Source organism: Zophobas morio, unplaced genomic scaffold (assembly GCF_036711695.1).
Source record: "Zophobas morio isolate AGI-343-1 ecotype UQ-CSIRO unplaced genomic scaffold, CSIRO_AGI_Zmor_V1 ptg000004l, whole genome shotgun sequence".
NCBI lineage: Eukaryota > Metazoa > Arthropoda > Insecta > Coleoptera > Tenebrionidae > Zophobas > Zophobas morio.
This window is the reverse complement of record NW_026972109.1, coordinates 9,225,912-9,248,438: the sequence shown is the minus strand read 5'-3', so window position 1 is coordinate 9,248,438 and position 22,527 is coordinate 9,225,912. Positions and strand designations below refer to the sequence as shown.

Genomic DNA, 22,527 nt, shown 5'->3' with positions numbered 1-22,527 from the left:
AGAATATAAATATGTCATTGTCTTGTTTACAATGACAGTTAATGGTATTTGAAACCTGCTTCAAATAAATTAAAGACAACTTTTTGTGATGTTTCGAAAGCATTGTCCCTGCATAAGCCCGCAGGACTCCGGGAAACAGTCCGCCTCTGCCGCCCTCCCAAATAATGTGTACCCGGAGGTTTTTTGATTGATGGCGCACCATTGTACAATGCGATTCATTAACCGACCCGTTTGTGTAACGATAACGATATTGTTTTATTATGGATCCGATGATGTACATGTACAACAGGTTCGCTTTGTCTAGTTGGGGGTTTTTTCGGGGGTGTGCGAACATGGCGGTACGCGGATTCAATTACGTCTGCCGTGTCGTCCAGTCGTTATATCAGAGGAGATAAAATAACAAGCGAAACTAAAATAGAATCGTGGCAGAATAGCTATTATTAGGAGAGTTTCTAATAGAAAATCATCCCCATCGTTCTCACCCGTGGCATACGTCTGCCGCCGTCAAAAATAGGTGCACGGATGCGCAGGTCGTCCACAGCAGGTAGGTATTGATGCGCGCACAGGTGAGACTGGCAAACGCGCCGCCACAGGTGCACAGCCCTCCAGTGCTCGACTAACCCCTTTCCGCCGCCCCTCGATACGGTCAAGATCCCCGCTCGCTGCCTAAACAATAACAGAAACACGACTAATGAACCCTTATATAGGACGAAACTTACCCTCTTCATTACCACTCGCGCCTTCGCACTTTTTGGAAGGGGTGCTAAGCCAGGTCACGGGGAGATACAGCGTGTATTCCTTTTTAGGCTTAGGCGAGATTTGGCTTGTCTGATTTGCTTGTTTGAAGGCAAAGTGTATTTTTACAGTCGCTAAGAAAGGTTAAACTTGCAAAAATAACAAACGCGACGGAATCTCATTACTGGTCAGACTTGTCACCCGAATGGACACAGAAAGTTTTTTACTAAAAAGTATAATTAATCATTGTCAAGGAAGGTTTCTTTTTTAATTTCGCATAATAACGTTAAATTTAATTTGAGCTTTTACTATCATTTTACGACTAGCGGTTACTTAATTACAGTGCAGAATGGCTGTTTTGACGAATGTTCATTTTCTTATCCTTTTTTTTGACATTTCATAGCTCATAGAATATGAAATGTAGGTTCTCCATTTCTGCCCGTCTGTTGTTTGCTGTCTGTTAAAATTTACTACACAGATAATCTCCGGAACTACGGAAAATATAACGCTGGAACTTTAAATATACGTAATTAGATGGTGGAAACGACAGCGCTAGCGAAGGCGTGTCTATTCAATCCCTCCAAAAAATTAATTACGTCATTACAAAATATGAAGTAAATCTCCTCGTTTACGTGCAGTTTAATACTCTACTTTTACTACCACGTTATTAAATTGACATGTACGAGTATCTCGCACACTTCCTTTATCGAAAAGTTTAGATAATCTCAAAAAGTTGTATTTATTTTATTATATTTAGACGACAGACGGCAGACCTATTTTTTCATACCTTCTTACTGAGAAATCGAATAGATTGATTAATAACTTTGGAAAAACGTGAAAACGTAGCTGGTGTATAACAATCTACAAAAATCAGTTTTCTCAAAAAAACGCTAGTTCTTTTAATCTGGAAGTGTCACCGCGTGAATTATGCATTTGCTGGCCCGCTCAAAGGGTCCGCACCACACCGGTCGAGCGCCTCAGCGTCTGTCGAGCACCTCTCTTGACTTTTTGGATAAGCAACCCGTTTTATCGCAATTAGACAGTCGATGCGCTCTGCATAATACATTACACACGAGTCTGGTCTGGTTGTTTTGTCGTCAACGAGCGGTAGCGAATTCGATACAGTCGAGAGAATGCTCGTGTCTAAATTACATTACGGCTGTTTGGGAAATTCGATAAGTGTATTAGGCGGATCTGCTGCATATAGACAGACGATAATAATATTTCCTTGCCGATAAAGCGGCAGTAATTGAAGCAGATTCGTAAGTTGTGTCGGATTTTTCGCCGCAGGAATACCCGTGTCGGCTGTTTTAAGCGGGCAGAGATACGTCGCGTCAACACCTCGTATTTTAAATATTATGGTCTGGAGCGCAGTTTGCGTACTGTTGAACTTTATTAAAAGCTCGGTCATTTGAAATCCCCATCAGTCGTGTTTATTGTTACAATTTATGATATTTATTTGAGATAATCGGAGCGCGTTTCAATTCTAGTTTAGGGACGGATTAATGTTTAATAATGCCACTTCATAAATGGCAATTATTTCGTAATTCGTTGGATTATTATTTACATTTCGGTGAGCTTACGTTTAATGTAAATGCGAATTGTTAATAATGTTAGGATGAAACATTACGTTGCATATGGGGGTTGCGAACGGAAAGTATATTAACTTATACGGCAAACCGTACGAACAATATGTGTATGAATTAGGAATGAACGTGTTATTTACAGAATTCTGATTGCTTGTTACGGCTATTGTTCGAAATTCTGGTGAATAGAGTGCAGTTGCTTTTCAAGTCAGCGTAAAAGAAACATAACTTACTCAAAGAAGGGAAAAAATTTTAATAATCCGCATAGGAGGGAAGAACTTAATTAAAATCGTAAACGCTAACTTCGTTCCCATCGCATTCTTTTGAAGTTGCAAAATAGAGCAAAACTGATTATGAAGTATTTAGATTAAAGGAAACCGTTTTTAAGGAGGGATGCGACACTCATTTCCAGCTTATAATTTGTACGAAAAGCCGGTTTCGAAAAGGATGTTTTTGTTCCTCGAGCGATAGCAAAACAATAATTTCGACAAAGATCCAACTATGTTTTCTGTCGTCCTATGATCTAATTAATTTGTCAATTAGTTGTCAAACTTTGGGTCAGATTTTAACGCTTACTTATTTATCACAAAGGTTACAATTAAATGTGGACTGTAGAAGAAGATAAATTTATTCTCGATCTGCCGAAAAAACTGTATTTTTCGAAAGCTCTTTTTTTTTGTCCAGTCGTTCACAGACCTCCAGATGTAAATTATTTATTATCACACTGTATGTAATCCTTACTATCATTTATATTTTAATCGTCAACTGCATGCGAGAAAATATGTTTAGTTGAATTTCGAAATTTCGAAAATTTCAAAGTGGAAAATTTCATTTTTGAAAAAGTCGCGGAAAAATTCTCAAAAAATTCAGCCTTAAAATGGAATAATATTTTCGACTTTTTTGAAATTTTTTTAAATTGCGATATTTCAATAGGCGATTCTGGAAAACGGTTGGATTTATTGAAGAAGTGAGGTCAGAAGTGACTTCTGCGGCCCGAAATCTACAAGAAAATGTATTTAGTTAAATTTCGAAAATGATGGGTCAAAATTTGCATTACATAGTAGAAACTTTCATTTCTGAAAAAGTTGTCCATTTGTATATCCCCCTTATGCAAAGTTCCAAATTTCGACCCATTTTTGACGATTTTCGAAATTTAACTAAACACATTTTGTTGTAAACTTCCGGCCTCATGTCTTTGAGAACTTTAAACGTTTTTAGAGAATCGCTCACTGAAACATCGCAATTTTTAAAAAAACACAAAATTCCAATTTCACAGCAATATTCCGAAAATATTCCTCCGTTACCATAAACACGCCATATTTTTGGAATCAGTACGTCAAAATTTATTTCCTAGAATTTTTTGAGAATTTTGTAGCATTATTAATTATTATTAATTAAACAAACTCTTATTTTTCACTGGAGAAGATTTTTAAAATTCCTACCTTGTGCGTATAAGTAAGTTCGTAATGTTCCCAAATTTTGATCTTCTTTTTAAGTTAGTCATGAGTACTTGCTAAGATAAAACTAATGTTGGCAATGGCATACCCTATAAGAAAAGAGAGGGTGGGTGGGCGGAGCTAGTAGCTGCCAAAATAAGACTGATTTTGACTAATGAAATAATCCTCGAAGAGAATAGAGGGCGGGCGGGGCTAGTACCTGCTAAGATAAAACTGTTTTTGGCAAATGACATATACTTTAAGAAAAGAGAGGGTGGGTGGGCGGGGCTAGTAACTACTAAGATAAAACTATTTTTGGCAAATGACATATCCTTTAAGAAAAGAGAGGGTGGGTGGGCGGGGCTAGTAACTACTAAGATAAAACTGTTTTTGGCAGATGACATACCCCCTAAGAAAAACGAGGGTGGGTGGGCGGGGCTAGTACCTGCTACGATAAGACTGATTTTAGCAAATGACGTATCATTTAAGAAATTTAATTAAACCATTGTAAGAAAAGACACTACTGCTGCTTTCCAAGCAGGAATACCTAGAACCTCAAAATTGTTTTAATTTTTTCAAAAAACAAAAAAATTAGTCAAAATTTTCCAAAAATAGAATACCAAAGTCCCCAAAATTGTTGAATTTGGATATTCGTCGAAATGATTGTTTCGCTATCACTCGGGGAACAAAAACGTCTCCGATCTGGCCAAGAGACTAATGGAGAATGGCAATACTCAATTTCTGCCGCCAATATAATGATTTTAAAATTGGTTCTTTTGCTCCGTTTAACAACTAAACAACCCATTCATTACTTATCACAATAACTAGTAATAAAACTTTTAGTTAATATTTCGCTCGCCCATGACCATGTGTAATTACCACTTCAGTTAGAAGGGCCTCTAGCAGTGGCGGCTCCTCAGAGGAGGCAGGGGAGGCTGAGCCTCCTCTATTTTTTGGAGCTGAGCTTCCTCTATTTTTTTTCGATGAAAGAATTTATATTTTTTTAGACATTTGTTATTTTTCAGAATATTTTGTTTGATTTCATTTACTTTCATCATATATCAGGTTAAAATGTCGAAAACATTTATATTTGCGCCCTCACAATCATAATTCACACCACTCCGCGTTTGACTTCAGCGGCAGAGGCTTGCTAGCCGCTAGCCTCCGCCGAGAATGCATGTTGCTATTGAGACCGTAGACCTTGACGCATCGTCAGTATGTATTGCATTGGCTAAAACGTTGAACGCACTGCCGCTCCAAGCCGCTAGCCTCCGGCCAGTTCATCTCTTTTCAGATCAAGTCGTACAGATAACTTTATCTCTTTCTTATTAGTTGGCGCAATCGGGTGTAAGTAGGAAAAACATTGATGTGGTTTCGCGAGCTCCCTGTTCAGTGGTGGTGGTGTTTAGGCTTTACGTAGGTAAGGGTACAAAAGGGGAGGCCAACACCATCACTCCCATTAATGGTATTGACAGTTACAATTAGAAACAAAACAGAGCATTTCATGAAAATAATTATAATAAAACTAAATAGTTAACGGCTTCGGTTTTAAGAAACAAATTATACTGTTGGAATTGTGTATTATTTATAAGTGATAAATCTTCCGTTTGGGGTAAAACAGGCTATAATAATTTACAAAATTTGTCACGAGCTATAGAAAGGCACGAAAAATCACAGGAACACATAAGGTATTTTCTTCGATTAAATTAGAAATGCTTGTAAGCAAAACATTGCCAATAATTTAGATTAAGACTAATCGATGCAATATAATTTATCTGTCAACGCAAGAGTGTTCTTTTCATGGGCATGACGAAAAAAATTATTCAGATAATAAAAGATATAAAAAGCAGTGCTTTTCAAATTTGAGCCTCCTCTGAAGAAAACTTCACGAGCCGCCACTGGCCTCTAGTGTCTCTTCCTATAATAATTTAATTAAGTTTCTTAAAGGATAGTTCATTTGCTAAAATCAGTCTTATCTTAGCAGGTACTAGCCCCGCCCACCCACCCTCTCATTTTTTGGAAGGTATGTCATTTGCCAAATTCAGTTTTGTCTTAGCAGCTACTAGCCCCGCCCGCCCTCCCTCTTTTCTCTTAGACGATGTCTCATCAGCCAAAGTCAGTCTTATCTTGGCAACTACTAGCCCCGCCCACCCACCCATGTCTTTTCTTACGAGGGTATGTCTAAAGAATTTTTTTATTATTTCTTTGGGGCTCCCGAAACCCTCGTACATAACGTCCTGAAGAGTTAATCCGCCATTTTCCAGACAACCGGTATAGTGGAAAATTTCATTTGTAAAAAGTCCTCCAAAAATTCAGAGAAGTAGATTTTGAGGGGCTGATTCCAAAAATATAGCGTGTTTATAGTAACGGAAGAATATTTTCGGAATAGTCGCTGTGAAATTTGAGTTTTTTGAAATTTTTAAAAATTGCGATATTTCAATCGGCGATTCTTGAAAAAACGGTTGGAGTTATCGAAGAAACTAAAGGGTTATTGGAAGTGACTTTTGCGGCCCGAAATTTACGACAAAATGTGTTTAGTTAAATTTCGAAAATCGTCAAAAATTGGTTGAAATTGGTATATGTATTTGCATCATTTTTGAAAAATTCGTCTAAAAATTCTCAAAAAAAATCACGGCTATAGATCTTGACGTGCTGATTCCAAAACTATAGCATGTTTAGAGCCAAGGAGCAATATTTTCGGAATATTCGCTGTGAAATTCGAATTTTTTGAAATTTTTAAAAATTGCGATATTTCAATCGGCGATTCTTGAAAAACGGTTGGAATTATCGAAAAAACTAAAGGGTTATCGGGAGTCACTTCTGCGACCCGAAATTTACGACAAAATGTGTTTAGTTCAATTTCGAAAATCGTCAAAAATGGGTCGAAATTGTATACCTATGTATTTGCATCATCTTTGAAAAATTCGTCTAAAAATTCTCAAAAAAATCGGGGTTATAGGTCTTGACGTGCTGATTTCAAAAATATAGCATGTTTGGGGTCAGCGAACAACATTTTCTAAAAATTCGGTGTGAAATTTGAATTTTTTGAAATTTTTAAAAATTGCGATTTTTCATTAGGGCGTCGCCTAACCTCTTGGTGCCCATGCTATGATCTGTTGATGATTCATCTCTTATTAATTTTTCTGTGTGAAACTAATATAGAAAAGCGTATATTTTCCGTCCATTCGATAAGTCATATCACCGTATGGAACCTACATAAAAATAAGCGACGTAAAAATAAAAATCGTGTGAGCCGTGTCTGTAGCAATCAGTTGTATTCATCACAAGGAATTCATACAAATAGCGTCTTTTGAAAATTGTGTTTCCCTTGTTCGTGTATCTCTGATAGTTGACTATTTTATCGGATGCTGATTTTCAAAACTACTCAAATGATTGTTCCTCTCCCAAAAATTAGTGACGTCATTTCAACGCTGCCTTACACAAATTCACTTGAAATTTATAGCGCGAAGTGACTCTTTATTTGTGTCTCAATTATGAGCAACAATATAATATAATTATCACCCTAATTCTAACAAAATGCCACTTGTTTCTGTAGTAATTTGTGAAGCAAATATTCTTATTAAAAAGCCCACTTTTTAAAATTAGTGAAATGTGCTTTTTGTGTTTGAATATTAAAGCGTGTCTGTTGGGGAATCATATTTGCTTCTCGAAACAGACTAATTAATTTTTGTGAAGCCTACATTTTCATAAAAATATTTTGTGGATCTATGTATTTCAAACAGAATCCGTTTATGCATGACAGTTAATTATTGCCTGGGAATGTTCGCGATAGTTTGTTAATTAAAATTTCCAATTACATTAAAAAAAGCTCTCAAACACCAAAAATCTATACAATTATTTATATATATTTACATGCGGATATATTTCTGTTAATACAATAATAAAACAAATATGTTTTAATAAAAATTCATTTAAGACAGCGGGAAACTCGCATTTTCGTGTTCTACGCGCTACAAAACTATTACAACCTGGACGAAGGCAGCATTCCTCTTCCGTGGCGTCTTTACTAACAATTACACTGACGTTTTTGTCTCTAAGCTCACTTGATTCAAATGCAAGAGGTCGTCGTCTGGCGACGCGTCCCGTCGGGACGCCCTCCGACATCGTGATTCCGGCCAATTTGCGCCAACGACAGGCGCTAATAACGCGGATGAAATGTGCACACCTGATGTGTATGTTTTATTTAGGGAGCAGACTGAGGATAATGGCATTAGTCCTGCCAACGTCCTGCCAGTCCTTTAAAAATTCAAAAAAAATCATCCGAGCAAAACGCCGCAACATCGCCTCCTTAATTGCAGCACGCACTCAGACACGGCCCAATTATGAACACGTCGTGACAAAAAAATCGTAAAATATGCTCTCATATAAATTTTTTCTCCTTCGTGAAGAACGAAAGAGCAGCTTTTGTAGCGTGCAGTCTCACTGTTTTAATTCTTAAATTGGTTCGTGTGTTCACCGCTCGCTTCAGGATACGGTCTTGTGATTTTAAATAACTGCCATTATTTTCCGAGTTGCACACTTTGTTCGCTCTTTTTTTTATTATTATTATCCTACTTATGTGCTGGATGCGGCTGTGGGTATGCAAATGTTAAAATCTCGGTGTAAATCGTGTGGCCTAAGTAAAGCTTTTTCTTTAATTGGAAAAGTCCAAGTAATTACGGTGGGAGATGACGAGGCGTGACTTTTGTACTACGCGAGAAAATGGCTTTTTTTTTTTATTGGTGTTTTAGTGGGGTTTATCGCGGCTTGCAATGTTTGAATTTTAATTTGTTTTTTTAATTGTTCATTAAGAGTGGGTAATAGGTTTTAATTTTTGCGGTATAAACGCGGAGTTATCGCTCTGAGGATTCTCAAGGACCCGTTCTCGGTTCGATGTTTTTGCCGGATAATTAAAGTGATGGTGCATACTTTTTTGGGTGGAACTTACCGAATATGCGAGGGCTATCCTTCACCGATTTTACGAAATACTGAATAATCAAACACATATTTCGTCATAGCGTCTGGGTTATAGTTACGTTCGAATTGTTTAAGAATAAGGAATTAATAAATATTTAAATATCTAACGAAACTGTATCCGCTCCACTCTATAATTAATTTAATTGGGGTGTCTGTAAGGGTCACGAACAGGTGATAGAATAGTAACATTATGAAATTGTTTAATCATAGCGTTTAACTGAGTTACACCTATATATTATTATTACAGTTATTAGCCGAATTATATTTTCCGGAATGCGACCCTGGAATTCTCTGGACATCTGTCACATATTGACTGTGAGTGATTTTCGAACACGCTAGCCCGATAGGCTATAAAACTTCATCAATATTCAAAACGGTGTGTAAAACATACAACAAATTGTCGATGAATTCTCCTCGTTAAATGAGTCCCGCGATTGCCCCAGGACCTGTCGAGCTAATCTTTCCGATCGGAGATAATCCGAAATCGAGCCCTTTTGCGCTTTGACGATCCCGCCAATTCCCGTAAAGGTCGCAAGACGTAATCAGGTTGCACGTGTCACGGGATAAGCGTTCCCTCTCCATCTTCGTAGGTGCGTGTTCTAAGTCGAAATAAAACGTAACGGTGACCGCCGCCGCCACGGCACTAGCAGATCCCTGGATTTCCATCGTGGCGTTTGAAGGATGCGAAAGAGAAGGGAAAAAAGAAAAACACAGGCATTAAGGACGGCGTGATCCCCTTATAGCCCGGAGTCGATGCCGCCGCCGGAACCTAAAGCTCCGGCTTATGATTGGAGGTGGTCACGGCCGAAAAGCTCCGGGAATGGCGGCTTGTCGACGTAAAAATGGTCAAATAATGGAAGGGAAACGTGTTGTTGGGGGAAAATTGTTTCTTAGGGAAATGGTCTTTCGACGTTTAGAAAAAAACGCACTTGTGAGTCGTTGTCGATCGGATCGAATTCGTGGAGCTCGACGGGCTGCCACAAATCAAGAGGAGACAAATCTGGAGGTCTGCCCGACCAATCAGGTTTTGCCCATTTGTCAATCCACGCCCAGGAAAAAAGATTTTTAAGTAATTGGCTAGACGAGTCGTAATGAATTGAGTGCGTTTTCTCTTCATTAGCAGCATTTTTTTCCTGGGTGTTATCGCAGCGATTGATAAGATGCAAAGGCAATTATGAGCTACACGCGAAAATCCGATGTAGCGCTATCCACACGCTGTTGAGAACGGACCCTGTTTTAGTTTAATCTCCTGAATTTTGGATGAAGGGATTGAAGTTTGATTGTTGGCCGAAATAAACCTAATAATAATAACTACAGTTCTGGGAAGAGTTTACTTTAGGTTTCACGCAACACGTGTCAGGAGGAATATGCTGTTTGCTAGCTTTTACAAATAGATCCGTAGGAAATAGTAAATTAGATTTTGCGATGAGCCTACACGGTTAAAAATAGACGGTGTTGGTATGTATTAAAAATGAGAAATTGATAAGTCTGCCGGAGATGACAAATTGCACTGTAGGTGGAATCCGGTGAAAGTAATTTTGCTGAAGGGTTGCTCCGAGAATTAATACAGTATGAGACGCATATTTTGCTTTTGTTACAGGTCTTTGAATTTTATGGATGTGTTGTTTTAAGTTTCTAAATTTAGGGAAAGTGAAGTATTGTTTCTTTTTCGCAATAACGAATTAAAACGTCTCGAATTTATAGAACTTTCTGTTTTTAATTATGTTCTTCAGTGGTGGTGTCTTTTTGTCTCTTAACCTCCCAAATTATTCACTCTCGAGCTTATTTGTTAGTTTTCAATTCGGTGTTTGCTGTTTCTTGCTATTATTTCTGGGAATTTCAAAAACACACAATTTGTTTTCAAAAAAATTTTTAAGTAATTTTAATACATCCGCAGATGCTTAATTATTTAAAAAAAAATTGTCTTCTATGTTTACAGAATCACATACTTGCGAGACACAAGGTAAGTTTAAGCGGCCGTGAGAACCACTAGAAAGACTGTTCAAGTATGTACTTTGTTTTTCAAATATTGATAATCTTTTATCAGCTGCTGTTAAGTGGTTTTTGAACTAGATTTAGACTAATTTTTACCACGAAGATCGTGATAAACCTTTTTAAATCAAATATGTTTGTTTACTAAATTGTGAATTTTCTTGTTGCGTTGTTCATTTTTTTGAAGCAAATTTTTACTTCCTGAGCGAAGCTATCTGTCTGTCGTCTGTGTCAATTTTTATTAGACAGATAATCTCCGAAACAAATGGACCGATTTCCGTCAAATTTTATATGTAGTTCGTGTAGATGGTAAAACGCTAACCAAAATTTGTCCATTCATCCTCTCCCAAAAAATTGGTGACGTCATTTCAAAATTTTGTGTAATAAATCCTACGAAAACATAAAATTCATACTTGTGGTTTATGAATGCATTCATGTTTTTAAAGTTCGATTTATAAACTTGCCGTTGACGCTGCCGCTGAAAGTTGGGTTTCAACCTATCAAATTGCGCTAGTGTGCAGTGCTGCCAACTTGAAGGAAAATCCTCCGAAGTAGGGGGGACATTTTTCTAGTTGACAACACTAATTCCACGAAAATCAAATTTTAATTGAGATAATGAGGTCCATTTAATCACCTGTTCACCGAAACTCTCATATTTTAAATAGCTGCCATCATTTTCTACACTGTAACTTTCTGTCAGTACTTGCATTGTTAAAGATAGTTCTGGACGTTTAAATCAACAAAATTTATTGCTATTCGTCTCAAAAACACATTAGGGACTATAACTACAAGGGCTTACATTTCGCCCTTTTTTTCTTAATATGCGTAGTCTTTTGTCAACAAGAAAGGTAAAACATGTTTAAAATCGTAAATTTTTGTGGGAAAGTATTGATTTTGCAATTAGGCTCCGCCTCTCGGTCAGATAACGAATGAAAAATTAATCACAGTTAAGCTTGGGATGGATATGGGTGGGGCTTAATTTTTGGCTTTTTTTTTTCTTAATATACATGGTGTTCCTTGAACAATACGAAACTCAAGAACATGCTTTTTTATTTCTTGGAGAGAAATAAGGATTTTGCAACTAGTCTCCGCCCTTCAGCTCATGATGAATAAAATATTCATCACAATTGAGAAACGGTGGGTGGGCGGGGCTTATATTTTGTCCATTTTTTCTTAATATACAAAGTCTTCTTTTCCCAAAATGAAACTGAAAACATGTTTAACTATCTCGTTGTTGAAAGAAAATTCTATATATTTAAAAAAAAACAAACATTAAGCCCCACCCACCCGTCCCGATCTTAATTGTGATGAAATTTTCATTCGTTGTTAGACCAAGGGGCGGAGCGTAATTGCAAAATACATATTTCTCTATTGATTTGAATGAGTGTGTCTTCTCAAAACAGAACTACAATTAATAATTAAACCACAATCGAACAAAATGTTATGAACATTATAATTCTTATTTTATCATTATTATATAAAACGTGCGTTTTCTCACATTCTTAATATACATAGTATTCTTTGAACAACACGATTCTCAGACATGTTTTTTATTTTTAGTAGGGAAATAAGGATTTTTCAATTAAGCTCACAATTGAGATAGGGCGGGTGGGCGGGGCTTACATTCTGCCTTTTTTTCTTAATATGTGTAGTCATCTTTTCACAAGAAACTTAAAAACATGTTTAAAGTGGTAAATTTCTATAGCGAAATATCGATTTTGCAATTACGCTCCGCCCGTCTGTCTGACAACAAATGAAAAATGCATCACGATTGAGATCGAGAGGGTTGGGCGGGGCTTCTTTTTGGTTTTCTTTTTTAATTAATACTTTTCTTTGTGTATCGCGATTACTTAAGAATCTAATTTCTCGTAGAAAAATAACCATTTTACAATTAGGCTCCGCCCCTCGGCTTACGACGAATAAAAAAAAATCATCACAATTGAGACAGGGTGGGTGGGCGGGGCTTATATTTTGCCTCTATTTTTCTGAATATAGATAGCCATCTTTTCACAACAAGAAACTTAAAACATGGTTAAAATGGTACATTTTCAAAATCGGTATTTCCTTATACAAATTTTCCATCTTAAACAGGTTTTAAGTTTCATGTTGTGAAAAGAAGTCTACACATATTAAAACAGAAAGGCAAACTGTAAGCCCGCCCACCCGCCCTATCTCAATTGTGATGATTTTTTTTATTCGCCGTTAACCAAGAGGGGGGACCTTAACTGCAAAATATTTATTTCTTTACCAGAAATTAAAAACATGTTTTTGAGTATCGTGTTGTTCAAAGAATACTATGTATATTAAGAAAAAAAAGGCAAAACATTAAACCCGCCCACCCACCCTATTTCAGTTGTGATGATTTTTTTATTCTTAGAAACTTAAAACACTTAAAATGGTAAATTTTTGTAGGGAAATATGGATTTCGCAAGTAGGCTCTGCCGCTAGGTCTGGCAACAAATGAAAACTTCTTTACTACATATTTAGATCAGATCAGGTATGGGTGGGGCTTATTCTTTGGCTTTAATTTTTTCCTAATATACTTCGTATTCTTTGGACAACACGATACTCTAAAACACGTTTTTAATTTCTCGCAGAGAAGTAAGGATTTTGCAGTTATAATCGTCAGAACTGAAATCGGGCGGGTGGGCGGGGCTACATTTTGCCTTTTTCTTTCTTAATATGTGTAGACTTATTTTGACAACAAGAAATTTAAAACACATCTAAACTGGTAAATTTTTTGAGTAATCCGCTTAAATCCGCCATTTTTCTTTTACAACCCCTTTAAATGCGGCAAAAGTTGAACATCAAAGTATCAGCGGCGACTTGTCAACGGAGTTTATAAATAACAACAATAACGTCAACAGCAAGTTTATAAGTCCCACTTAAGAATTAGTGTCGTTGATAAACTGTTGATGATGTGATCACAAAATATCAAAAACGTGAAAAATTTAGCCACTGCTGTCAGATTCATCCTAAACAATGTTTGAGTTCCTTGTTATATTATAAATAAAGAATACGATGGATAAAGACAAGATACCTAGAAAATTATATTGAATAATGAAAAGAATAATTAAATTTTGAAAAGCTATATCTTCTACATTTGGACAAAAGAATTTTTTCTTCTCCTCCATAAAGGTCCTGGACAACGTGTCATAGACTTGGTGCGCAATTTTATGATCACCCTGTATAAACAAATTACAAAATAAAAACAAATACTGTGAAACTCCACGCCGGGGCATTCTTCTATTCAGTACTCAAAAAATACTCGGGGAGGATGTCATTTGACGCTAAAAGGTTAACTTTTTTAGCTTTCTCCCAATCATATCGCATTCATATTTGATCGGCCATAAATCGGGTCCTCTGTCTGGCCATAACCAAATAGTGCACTGACCAGAATCCAAAGATCTTCTAGTACCTAGAGCGTCATGTGGTCTTGCATTAGCTTGTTAAAAAACATCATCTGGATTTCTTCAAACATAGACGAAGAAAACAGGTTTCAGAGGTGTCAAACAAACAAACATCGTGATGACATTCATACAGCTTTCAAACGTCATTTTGGTCCTCCAGATGTATCGTTTGATCTCAGTTTCAACTACTTGAAGGCTTTCTTTTCAAATTTTGCGGCATTAAAGATGACGTTATCCCAAATCGATTTTTGGTAGTCTTAGTTGTATTATTTATTGAAGTGCGTCTTTCTAACTTTGATATTGTTGTGGTGTTATTTGGTATTTTGTTGAAATGTGCAATTTATTTTCTTGACAGCCGAAGTTAGAATAACCGAAAAATGAAAAGATTATACTCCGTCGTTTTGAGAGCTATTTCCGTTAATCATGTATTAGATATATTGTGTAATATCATGTGGTACACCCAAAATTTGCAAAAATTTCGTAAACACGGTTATAAACAGGATTAATGCAAGTGGGAACTTGGACAGTAGAGCGCGAGAAGTCGTGGTTTGGTGATTTGGCACCGTTGCCTAAACGTAAGTTTTTCGTCTCGTTCTTTCTTCCCTCCGCCGCGTCCCGTTGGCGGCCTCCAGGTGCGAGAGCGGCGGCGGTGGCGGCGGCGGCATGCATCAGGTTGTATCGATGCGGCGTGTGCGGGATGCATGGATGGGGTCCTCTTATGGCGCAGGTCCGCGGATGGCTTGGTTGGTGCTCGTCTACGTCCGTGGTGCGGCACAGTCCGGGCGAGAAAGCCAGCGAGTGCGGCGGTCCACACCTCTAACACTTCCTACGAACTACTCACTCTGTCACCGGTCCTTCACTTGACACATCCTCACATACAACAACACACACACGTCCTTCCGGGGAACTCAGCCCCGAGTGTCGCCAAGAATCCGCGTACAAAACTGTCTAGGAAAAGGGAATTAAAAGCCGACGAGATCGCGTCTTTCTGCTAACGCCAATCTATTACGTTCTCACATTAATGTCTTTTGGTCTCTTTTGCATACTCTCCGAGTGCTCTATTTAGTGTTCTTTCTCAGTCGACGGAACTCGCCGACCACCAAAGGTAAAACAAGCAATTTTTATCAATCACTCGCAGACCGCCACGTTATTGTTTCCGAAACGCACTCAATCAAACCGAGAAGATTCAAAATCCGCGTTTGACGTTCCTTTTAGTACAAAAAGAGAAAGATTATATTTTTACGAGGGTATTGTATTATAAGTAACCGACGAGTTATATAGTGTTGTCAGTTTCGAGTTTTTCGTTTTTTGTTTTTGGCGTTTTTAAGGCAAAGACGACGCGTCTTGTCCAAGAATTAACGACAATCATTGATCACTAATTGTAAGTAAAGTAAGTTTGTTGTACGTGTGATAGAGTCTTAGATTATCTAAATTGGAGAGTTTTGCCGGACGACCGGCGTTATTACTCCAAGAGTTTCTTGACCTGAGAGATAGCTACTCGCCGTGTTGTCTTTTGACGGCCAGCGCGTTGCCAACCGTACACATTGTTGTATTACATACACCGTCCTCAAGACCGACTCTCCGAGACGAGCTTTATCGTAATTTATTACAAGTATTTAAATAAATAAATAATAGTTAGGTAATTCGAAGGGCCCAGTGCAATATTTTTTCAAGGACGCCGCCGCGTTCTCAACTCGCAACAAAGTCAATATTGTTCTTCACACACTACTGCATGTTGTATTGTAAAATTTTAATCAATCGTCACTATTCGATGTTCGTGGTGTTTGTGTCTTAGACAATCATTTTTCTGTGTATATACCATACATACAAGAGCAAATTTAAAATACCTGTATACCGATAGAGGTTTTTCGCACTCGACGCATCACACTCACCTTCCTACGCGTTTCAATTATTCGAACATATCCTCACTGTTCGGTGCAGACAATCGGTTGTTGTTATTGTTGTTGTTTTTGCTCTATCGTGTGCCGACTCAAATTCGGCGTTAAGGTTGTGTGCGACACGTTCAGTATTATCTTCAAATAGCAATCCATATCAATCATCACTACTCGTTAACAATATTCGTGTAAAATACATATCTATAGGTTAATTATATATTTAAACAAAAAGTAAATAGTATATTTTATCTAAAGCAAAGTTTATATATCGCTCAGTTATTGATTGTAATCAAACTATTTATAGTTGAGATATTTATATACATTTAGCAAAATTAGTCGGCTAGTACTAAGTGAACCCATACGGAGACAATCGTGCAATATTAGCAAAGGATACCAAATATCAATTAAAATCGACAATCGGACTTAATTAAGGTTAGGAAAATTTAAAAAAAAAAAAAAGTAAAGACAATCCGTTTTCGCGCGTAAATCGTGACCGTGATAAGAAAAGAAGTAGTGTAGGTAAATTGCAGCGACAAATACCACAACCACCACCACCACGACGTACTTCCTGAACGCCCCCGGCCAAATCCCTTACGTAGTGCCCTTCTGTCCCGTCGTGCCCTGTCCTGAAATCACAGCACCGCCGACTGCGTACGCCCCATCCCCGGCGCCCTGTCCCTGTGGCCAATGTGCCCCACCGCACATGTACAGTAACCAACTGGCCGCCCCGAGTACACTCATCGTCAATCGGTACACCGAAATCAACTACTTCGACAACCAACAGGCTGCCAATTGCGAAAAGTACATCTACGATATGGTAAGGGATGATTTTTTCATGTTTGTAGATAGCTGCCCGTAGCAAAACCCGTATTAACCCCCATATACGCACAGAATTTTGTTTCTACCACCAAGAAGAATTATGCTTACACTAATGTTCCGCTCGAGATTGTTCTTGTCTCGTCTGCCCCAGTAGCAACTTGTCAAATAGTGCAGATTATTTATGATTTCGTGTTTCATTTTACATTCAAAAATAAAACTATACGTATTAATAAACAATAAAGTAATATTTATTGAAACTGAAAATGTTGTGGGTGTAGAATTACATCGCTTTGTTAACAAGTTTGCCCACGGCAAGCACAAGTTGTGTAATCGCACGAGTACGATAACGATGTATTAGTCCACCTATAACGGGCAAAATTTTTTCCACGACTTTAAAAATTAAAGTTGTTCTAATGTCGTAGATAAAATATATTAATAAATTAATGTTATTAAACGAAGATGGGGTTTGTATACATTTTAAAATAAATACCATAGCATTAAATGTAATATTTTCAATTACTTAATGGAATGGATGTATGCAGAAGTTTATGTTACCTATTTATTTGATAAATATGAATGCATGCCTTGTAGCGAGCTATTTTAAATATGGTTGAACGGATATTTTGCCTAGTATTCCCGTTTTAAAAACATTATTTTATAATGTATTTGATGTGGTTGTATGTAACGCTATTAAAAATTATGTTAACATAGCTGCTTTTCCTGGAGGAAAACTTTTAAATTAATAAGTAATCACAATAGAACGTAAACAGATTACGTATGGCAAACTTTATTCAAGACAGTCCATTGAGTGTATGAAATGAATAAACAATAAGTAAAGAAATATATACATGACACCTTTGATAGATAGATAATGGGACAAGTTTGACAACTATTAATATATAAAAGGTTGATTTTCTATGCGTTTTGTTTCCCGTAACAATGGAGTTTGTCCCCCTAGTAGTAATAGTAGTATTTGTACTGACATCACTGGAATCTATATTATGGGAAAGTCCACAACTATCTGATAAAATTAATACAACAATTGTGGATTTTTCCATCCCGCTAACTACAAAGAGTACTCAAAACCTATTTAATAACTTCACAAACTCCTTTTTTTGTTGTAATATAACTCCAGCGTGACCCTATATCTTTGACGTCCCTATTTTTCTAAAAAAATTTCCATTCTCCGCACCCGTGCACTCATCGCTAGTTAATCCCATTCTTCAATTAAAACGTTCCGCCTTAATTAGTTCACAATGACGTCACGCCATGATTTTATAAGCTTACCACTAAAGAGTTCATTAAATTAAAGTAACCTTTGATATATCTCCCACAGTCGGAAGACTTCCTTCCACGCCACTGTCTACTAACTGTATTTGATGGTTTCCATGTCCGTGTGCATTTTATCGTTTCGTGCGCGTTCATTTTTCCTCGAACAACAAAGAACTCCATTTTTCCTGTCAAAAGAAAAAAAATGGCTGCTTTACGATCGACAATTACGTCGCTAATTATTATCACCGCTGCGCCATGTTTGATGGTTAAATATTTGGTGGATGGGCTTTGTTAGTGCGGCCGTAACACACCTAAAATATTTACCAGTAATCCGAGTAATTGTTGTTTGATTAAACAAAACATCATTAATGGTCGCGATAACGCGATCTGATTGCGCGGTGGCGACGCCGTCAAGGTTGTGCCCCATTTCTGCCCCCTCGCAAAGCAAGCAACCCAGTAGAACGAAGTCTCGGGCACCAGTTTTTGATCTTTCTCAGTTTGAAGTGTCTAGAGTGACTGATTGTTACTACAGGTGGAAGGATGTTGATAGTAAGACGAAAACTGAAAAGTATATAAGTAAATTAAGGTGCTTTCAAATAGTGGGCGAGGACTGGCGCCAGCTGACGATTTCTGTTTGCAATCGTCAGATTTGCGTAAATCGGTTTTTTCTGAGCCGAAACAATCGTAAGAATGTGTATCGTTTTTTATTTGTGGAGGAAACATCGGCGGCATTCCATTTGGGACCATCCGAGGCTTGCTGTGATGGAGAGCTTAGAAGCAATAATCCGAAGGAACGGACGCTCTTAAAACCTGTAAAAGCCGCGCAAAAATAATGGAATTTATATTATTAGGGGAACGGCTTGTTTTTCGTTTCGTGTATTGTCTGGTTTTCGCTTTCGGTGAGTCGGAGGTAATTGATTGATCTTCTCAGGTGACCGAACTGGGATTTTTGACCACCGAAGGTTTAGAGGAAAATAAATTTTAGAGACGTGGCGGATTACTAGGAACCCTAATCGACCTAGTGGGTTTTAGCCAAGGTGAAGACGAGTTATACGTCTGAGGTTCACTAGGTTGTGTTTTAATAATGTTACCTATATTAACTGTACCCCACCGGAATGAGTATATTAGTTGTGAGCATCCGCAGCGCCAGAGCGCGAAATGCGTCCCAAATTAAATTAAAAAATGATTAATCATGTTTTAAAACCGATAGGCAAAAAATTCAGCGAAAATCCCTCACGTTTGCAGTTAATGGATTTAAAAGCGAAAACCAACAATGTTAAAAATATTTTACTCGCGGAGAATCAACGGATAAGCGAATTTAAACGGGCTGTCCGTCAAAAATTTGACGCGGAAATTTTAATTCGAACGTTCATAAAAACTCATCTGCTTCGATAATATTCAACCTTCGTAACGTCACTCTCAGACAAAATTAAATTACTTAGATGGGGAAATAACGTCACGAAACTTTATTCTTTCCAGTGGGCAATGTTTACTTTAATGTCCTCAATGGAGTAATCTCAGAGACAGGGATTATTTAGTAGTTTGGAGCCAGTCCAGAACTTTTCGGATTAGCCGATGTGGCAGCCACAATTATTCAGAAAGGATTGCTGGTGATTTGTAGATCACAATTAACACCCAAAAGGCGGGCTTATTACTTCCGAGGACTGATTAACAAATTATAAAACTCGGGACGACGCAAACCTGACGTGGGCGAATCAGATTTACCCGGAAAAGTATTTCTTGGGGTTACAGTATTTGCTAGAAAAATCTATAGGATGGAATCAGCGCTCGAACTATCGAACACAGAGTTCTAAAGAAAATATTAAAGGTGTTGAAGTTGAGGGGAATATTTCCTAGAATTTTCTATATCAGGATCAAAGCCTAGACACATTTAAACACTTACTATTTTCCCATAATTTCGTTATATTACTCTCATGTTGACTCCAGAACTGTCACTGTGGATTTAATTTTACCGCATCCCAGTGACATTGTATTACGAAACGAAAGTTCTACCAGTTTTAACAGATGGTTTACGGCGTTGAAGAATTTGTTAGTCTCGTGATAATATGCAGTTGTTGGCAGTTTTTTCCTTCCGCATAGTCTGAAAGTAGCATTGGTGTCAATATTAACGAACCGTTAAATTCAGTTGTTGGAGAAATTTATGTGTTTGCCGTAACAGCAATGAGCAGAGGTGCTAAATAAACTTTACCCTTCAAAACAACTTGTTCTATTTTTGATTCCACCGCAACGTGCCGTTTTGTTTTGGCTAATGCCACTATTTTTGAATTGTTTATGAACCCGATTATGGAAAAATGGTGAACCGTTATGTCATTGAGTGGTTATATTTTGGGTTTATTTGGACGTCTTCTACTGAGTGTAGGTACTACATTGTTGTTGAATAGTTAAATCTTTGATAAAAGTACTACTTACATGGTGACATCCTAATCAGAATATATTTGTTAATCCCCTTCAAAAACTTGATGATGTCATCACAAAATTTTAGTTACATTGCCCTTGTATAAACGAACATGTTAAAATACGACTTCATAAATATTCAGATTATTATATTCCTCATTAGTCCACCCACGTTTAAATATTAGTAAATAGTTCAGAATTCGTAGTTTTTTTCCATGTTTTTTCTCATCTAGGGAAATGTTACGTGCTTATGTCAAAAAGATCGTTCAGTTACCTTTTGGAATTCCACTAGGTACTAACTATAATTAAATGTAATATGTTTTTCAAATTGTAATAATTGAGGGATGAGTCGTCAAACTTTAGAGGACTTCGTCATCAATTTAGAGTGTCAAATAATCTGTGAATGAGTTAAATCAACGAATTGAATATGCGTGGAATATTTTAGAACCACTGATATAAGATAAAATAGGCCTACAAACACTGGTTTGATCAAATGTCAAGGTTTTAAATAGTGTTTGCTGTTTTTTGACTGATCTTTACAGTGCTGTGGCATCATCCATCTAAAAATCCTATACAATAATCATCTATCATTTCGATGTCATTAATAACATTAACTCCAGTGTCTTAATATTGTAGTTTTGTTGTCCTTGTTGTTCATTCAGCAAGTTTTTACATTGTGTGTTGACCAATTTTTTTTTTTTTTTTGAAAATTTGCGTCCTGGAATGCGAAAGCTCGTTTTGGCGAAAGCGCTCCATAAACCTCGCCCTTTGATCGAGCCGATTTTTGTCAAGCCCGGTTCCCCGCAAGAAAAGTGTTTCCCCTTTCCGGCGGTCGTTGTTTTACTCCGGTAGAATAATTCCGGGCGGCCCGGCGCATATAAATCACGTCGGTTTTCTCTGTGGATTCCGCGAAAATGTCCTCCGGGTTACGTTAAATATGTTTTTAATATCGGCATAATTTTTCTCGAGGGTTGCTAACCCTCCCCTAAAACTTCCCGCGCTCGCCAACTTTTCATTTCGAAACTTTGCTCCGGTTTATTTGCTCTTGTCGGTAAGTATATTTAATTATATTCCGGTATTAGGAGAACACGGTCGTTGCTTTCCGGGCGGCCGGCGATCCGTACGCGATCTTGGTGCGTTTAATTAAATCTTGGAAGGTCGGGTGGCTTAATTTTTCCCAGTCTGGCGGACGTACGTGATGAAATCATAAATCAATCATTTTCAAACACACACAAGATGTATAAATGGGGCTGGGGGCGAGCCGAGTGTGTGTGATATTTGCGAGCGGATCCGAGCGAATTTCTGGATTCCCATCATCGGCCCGTCAGAAGGTATCAAGGAAAGTCAATACCAATCATGAACTGCTAGGCGTTCAATCAAAACCCGGCCTAATCTACGCCCAAATATTGAACCCACCCCAGCGGTAAACTGCAACGGAAATGCGAATGAAGAGGGGGTGAACGAAGATTCGGAGTGTGTGTTTGGATTTAATTTATTAAGAGATAAGTGGATGTAGAACAAGTGGACGAAGTAATTCGCGGGTGTCGCTAAACGTTTCGACTGACTTGGTGCTACACATTGATACACAGCTATAAATAACTGAGACCAAATCTAAACCCCTTGCTATTTCTTCTCTTTATTAGCGACATCGTAGACTGCTGTAAATCGTAGTTTGCCTACGACCTCAAAATATTCATTAATATAGATAACACGAAAGATTGTTTAGCAGGTGCTGCTTTGTAGATTTTCCGTTCCCACGAGACAAAACAGACTAAAAACCTGCATTTCTTTTGTGCTTGTTCCAGTACAACCAAATATTTTTGAAAGAGACCCGGATTATGTCTTTGGAAGCGAGTTTTACTTGGAAACTTTTCAATGAGTGAAAATTTTTCGTGATAACTTAAGAGTTCTCCGAGTCCCTCGGCCAGTGGCCCAAACCGCATGAATTATTGAACGTCTTTAATTACGCATAATTATATCACCGGAGCGT

General features: G+C 37.6%; 1 protein-coding gene across 9 annotated transcripts in view; it reads left to right on the top strand.

Annotated features, from left to right (window-relative positions):
- The window catches only part of LOC135140617 (polypyrimidine tract-binding protein 2), a 231,331-nt gene that overhangs the window by 150,704 nt on the left and 58,100 nt on the right, over window positions 1-22,527 (top strand). For 5 of the 9 annotated variants that reach the window (XM_064071250.1, XM_064071285.1, XM_064071259.1 and 2 more), the window contains one exon: window positions 10,674-10,697. The exons of 2 other annotated variants lie outside the window; for them this stretch is intronic. In XM_064071250.1, the coding sequence (XP_063927320.1) occupies window positions 10,674-10,697 (24 nt within the window). Of the gene's footprint in view, window positions 1-10,673; window positions 10,698-14,894; window positions 16,849-22,527 lie in introns of those variants that run through there. 2 more of the 9 variants (XM_064071307.1, XM_064071298.1) reach the window with 1 other exon arrangement.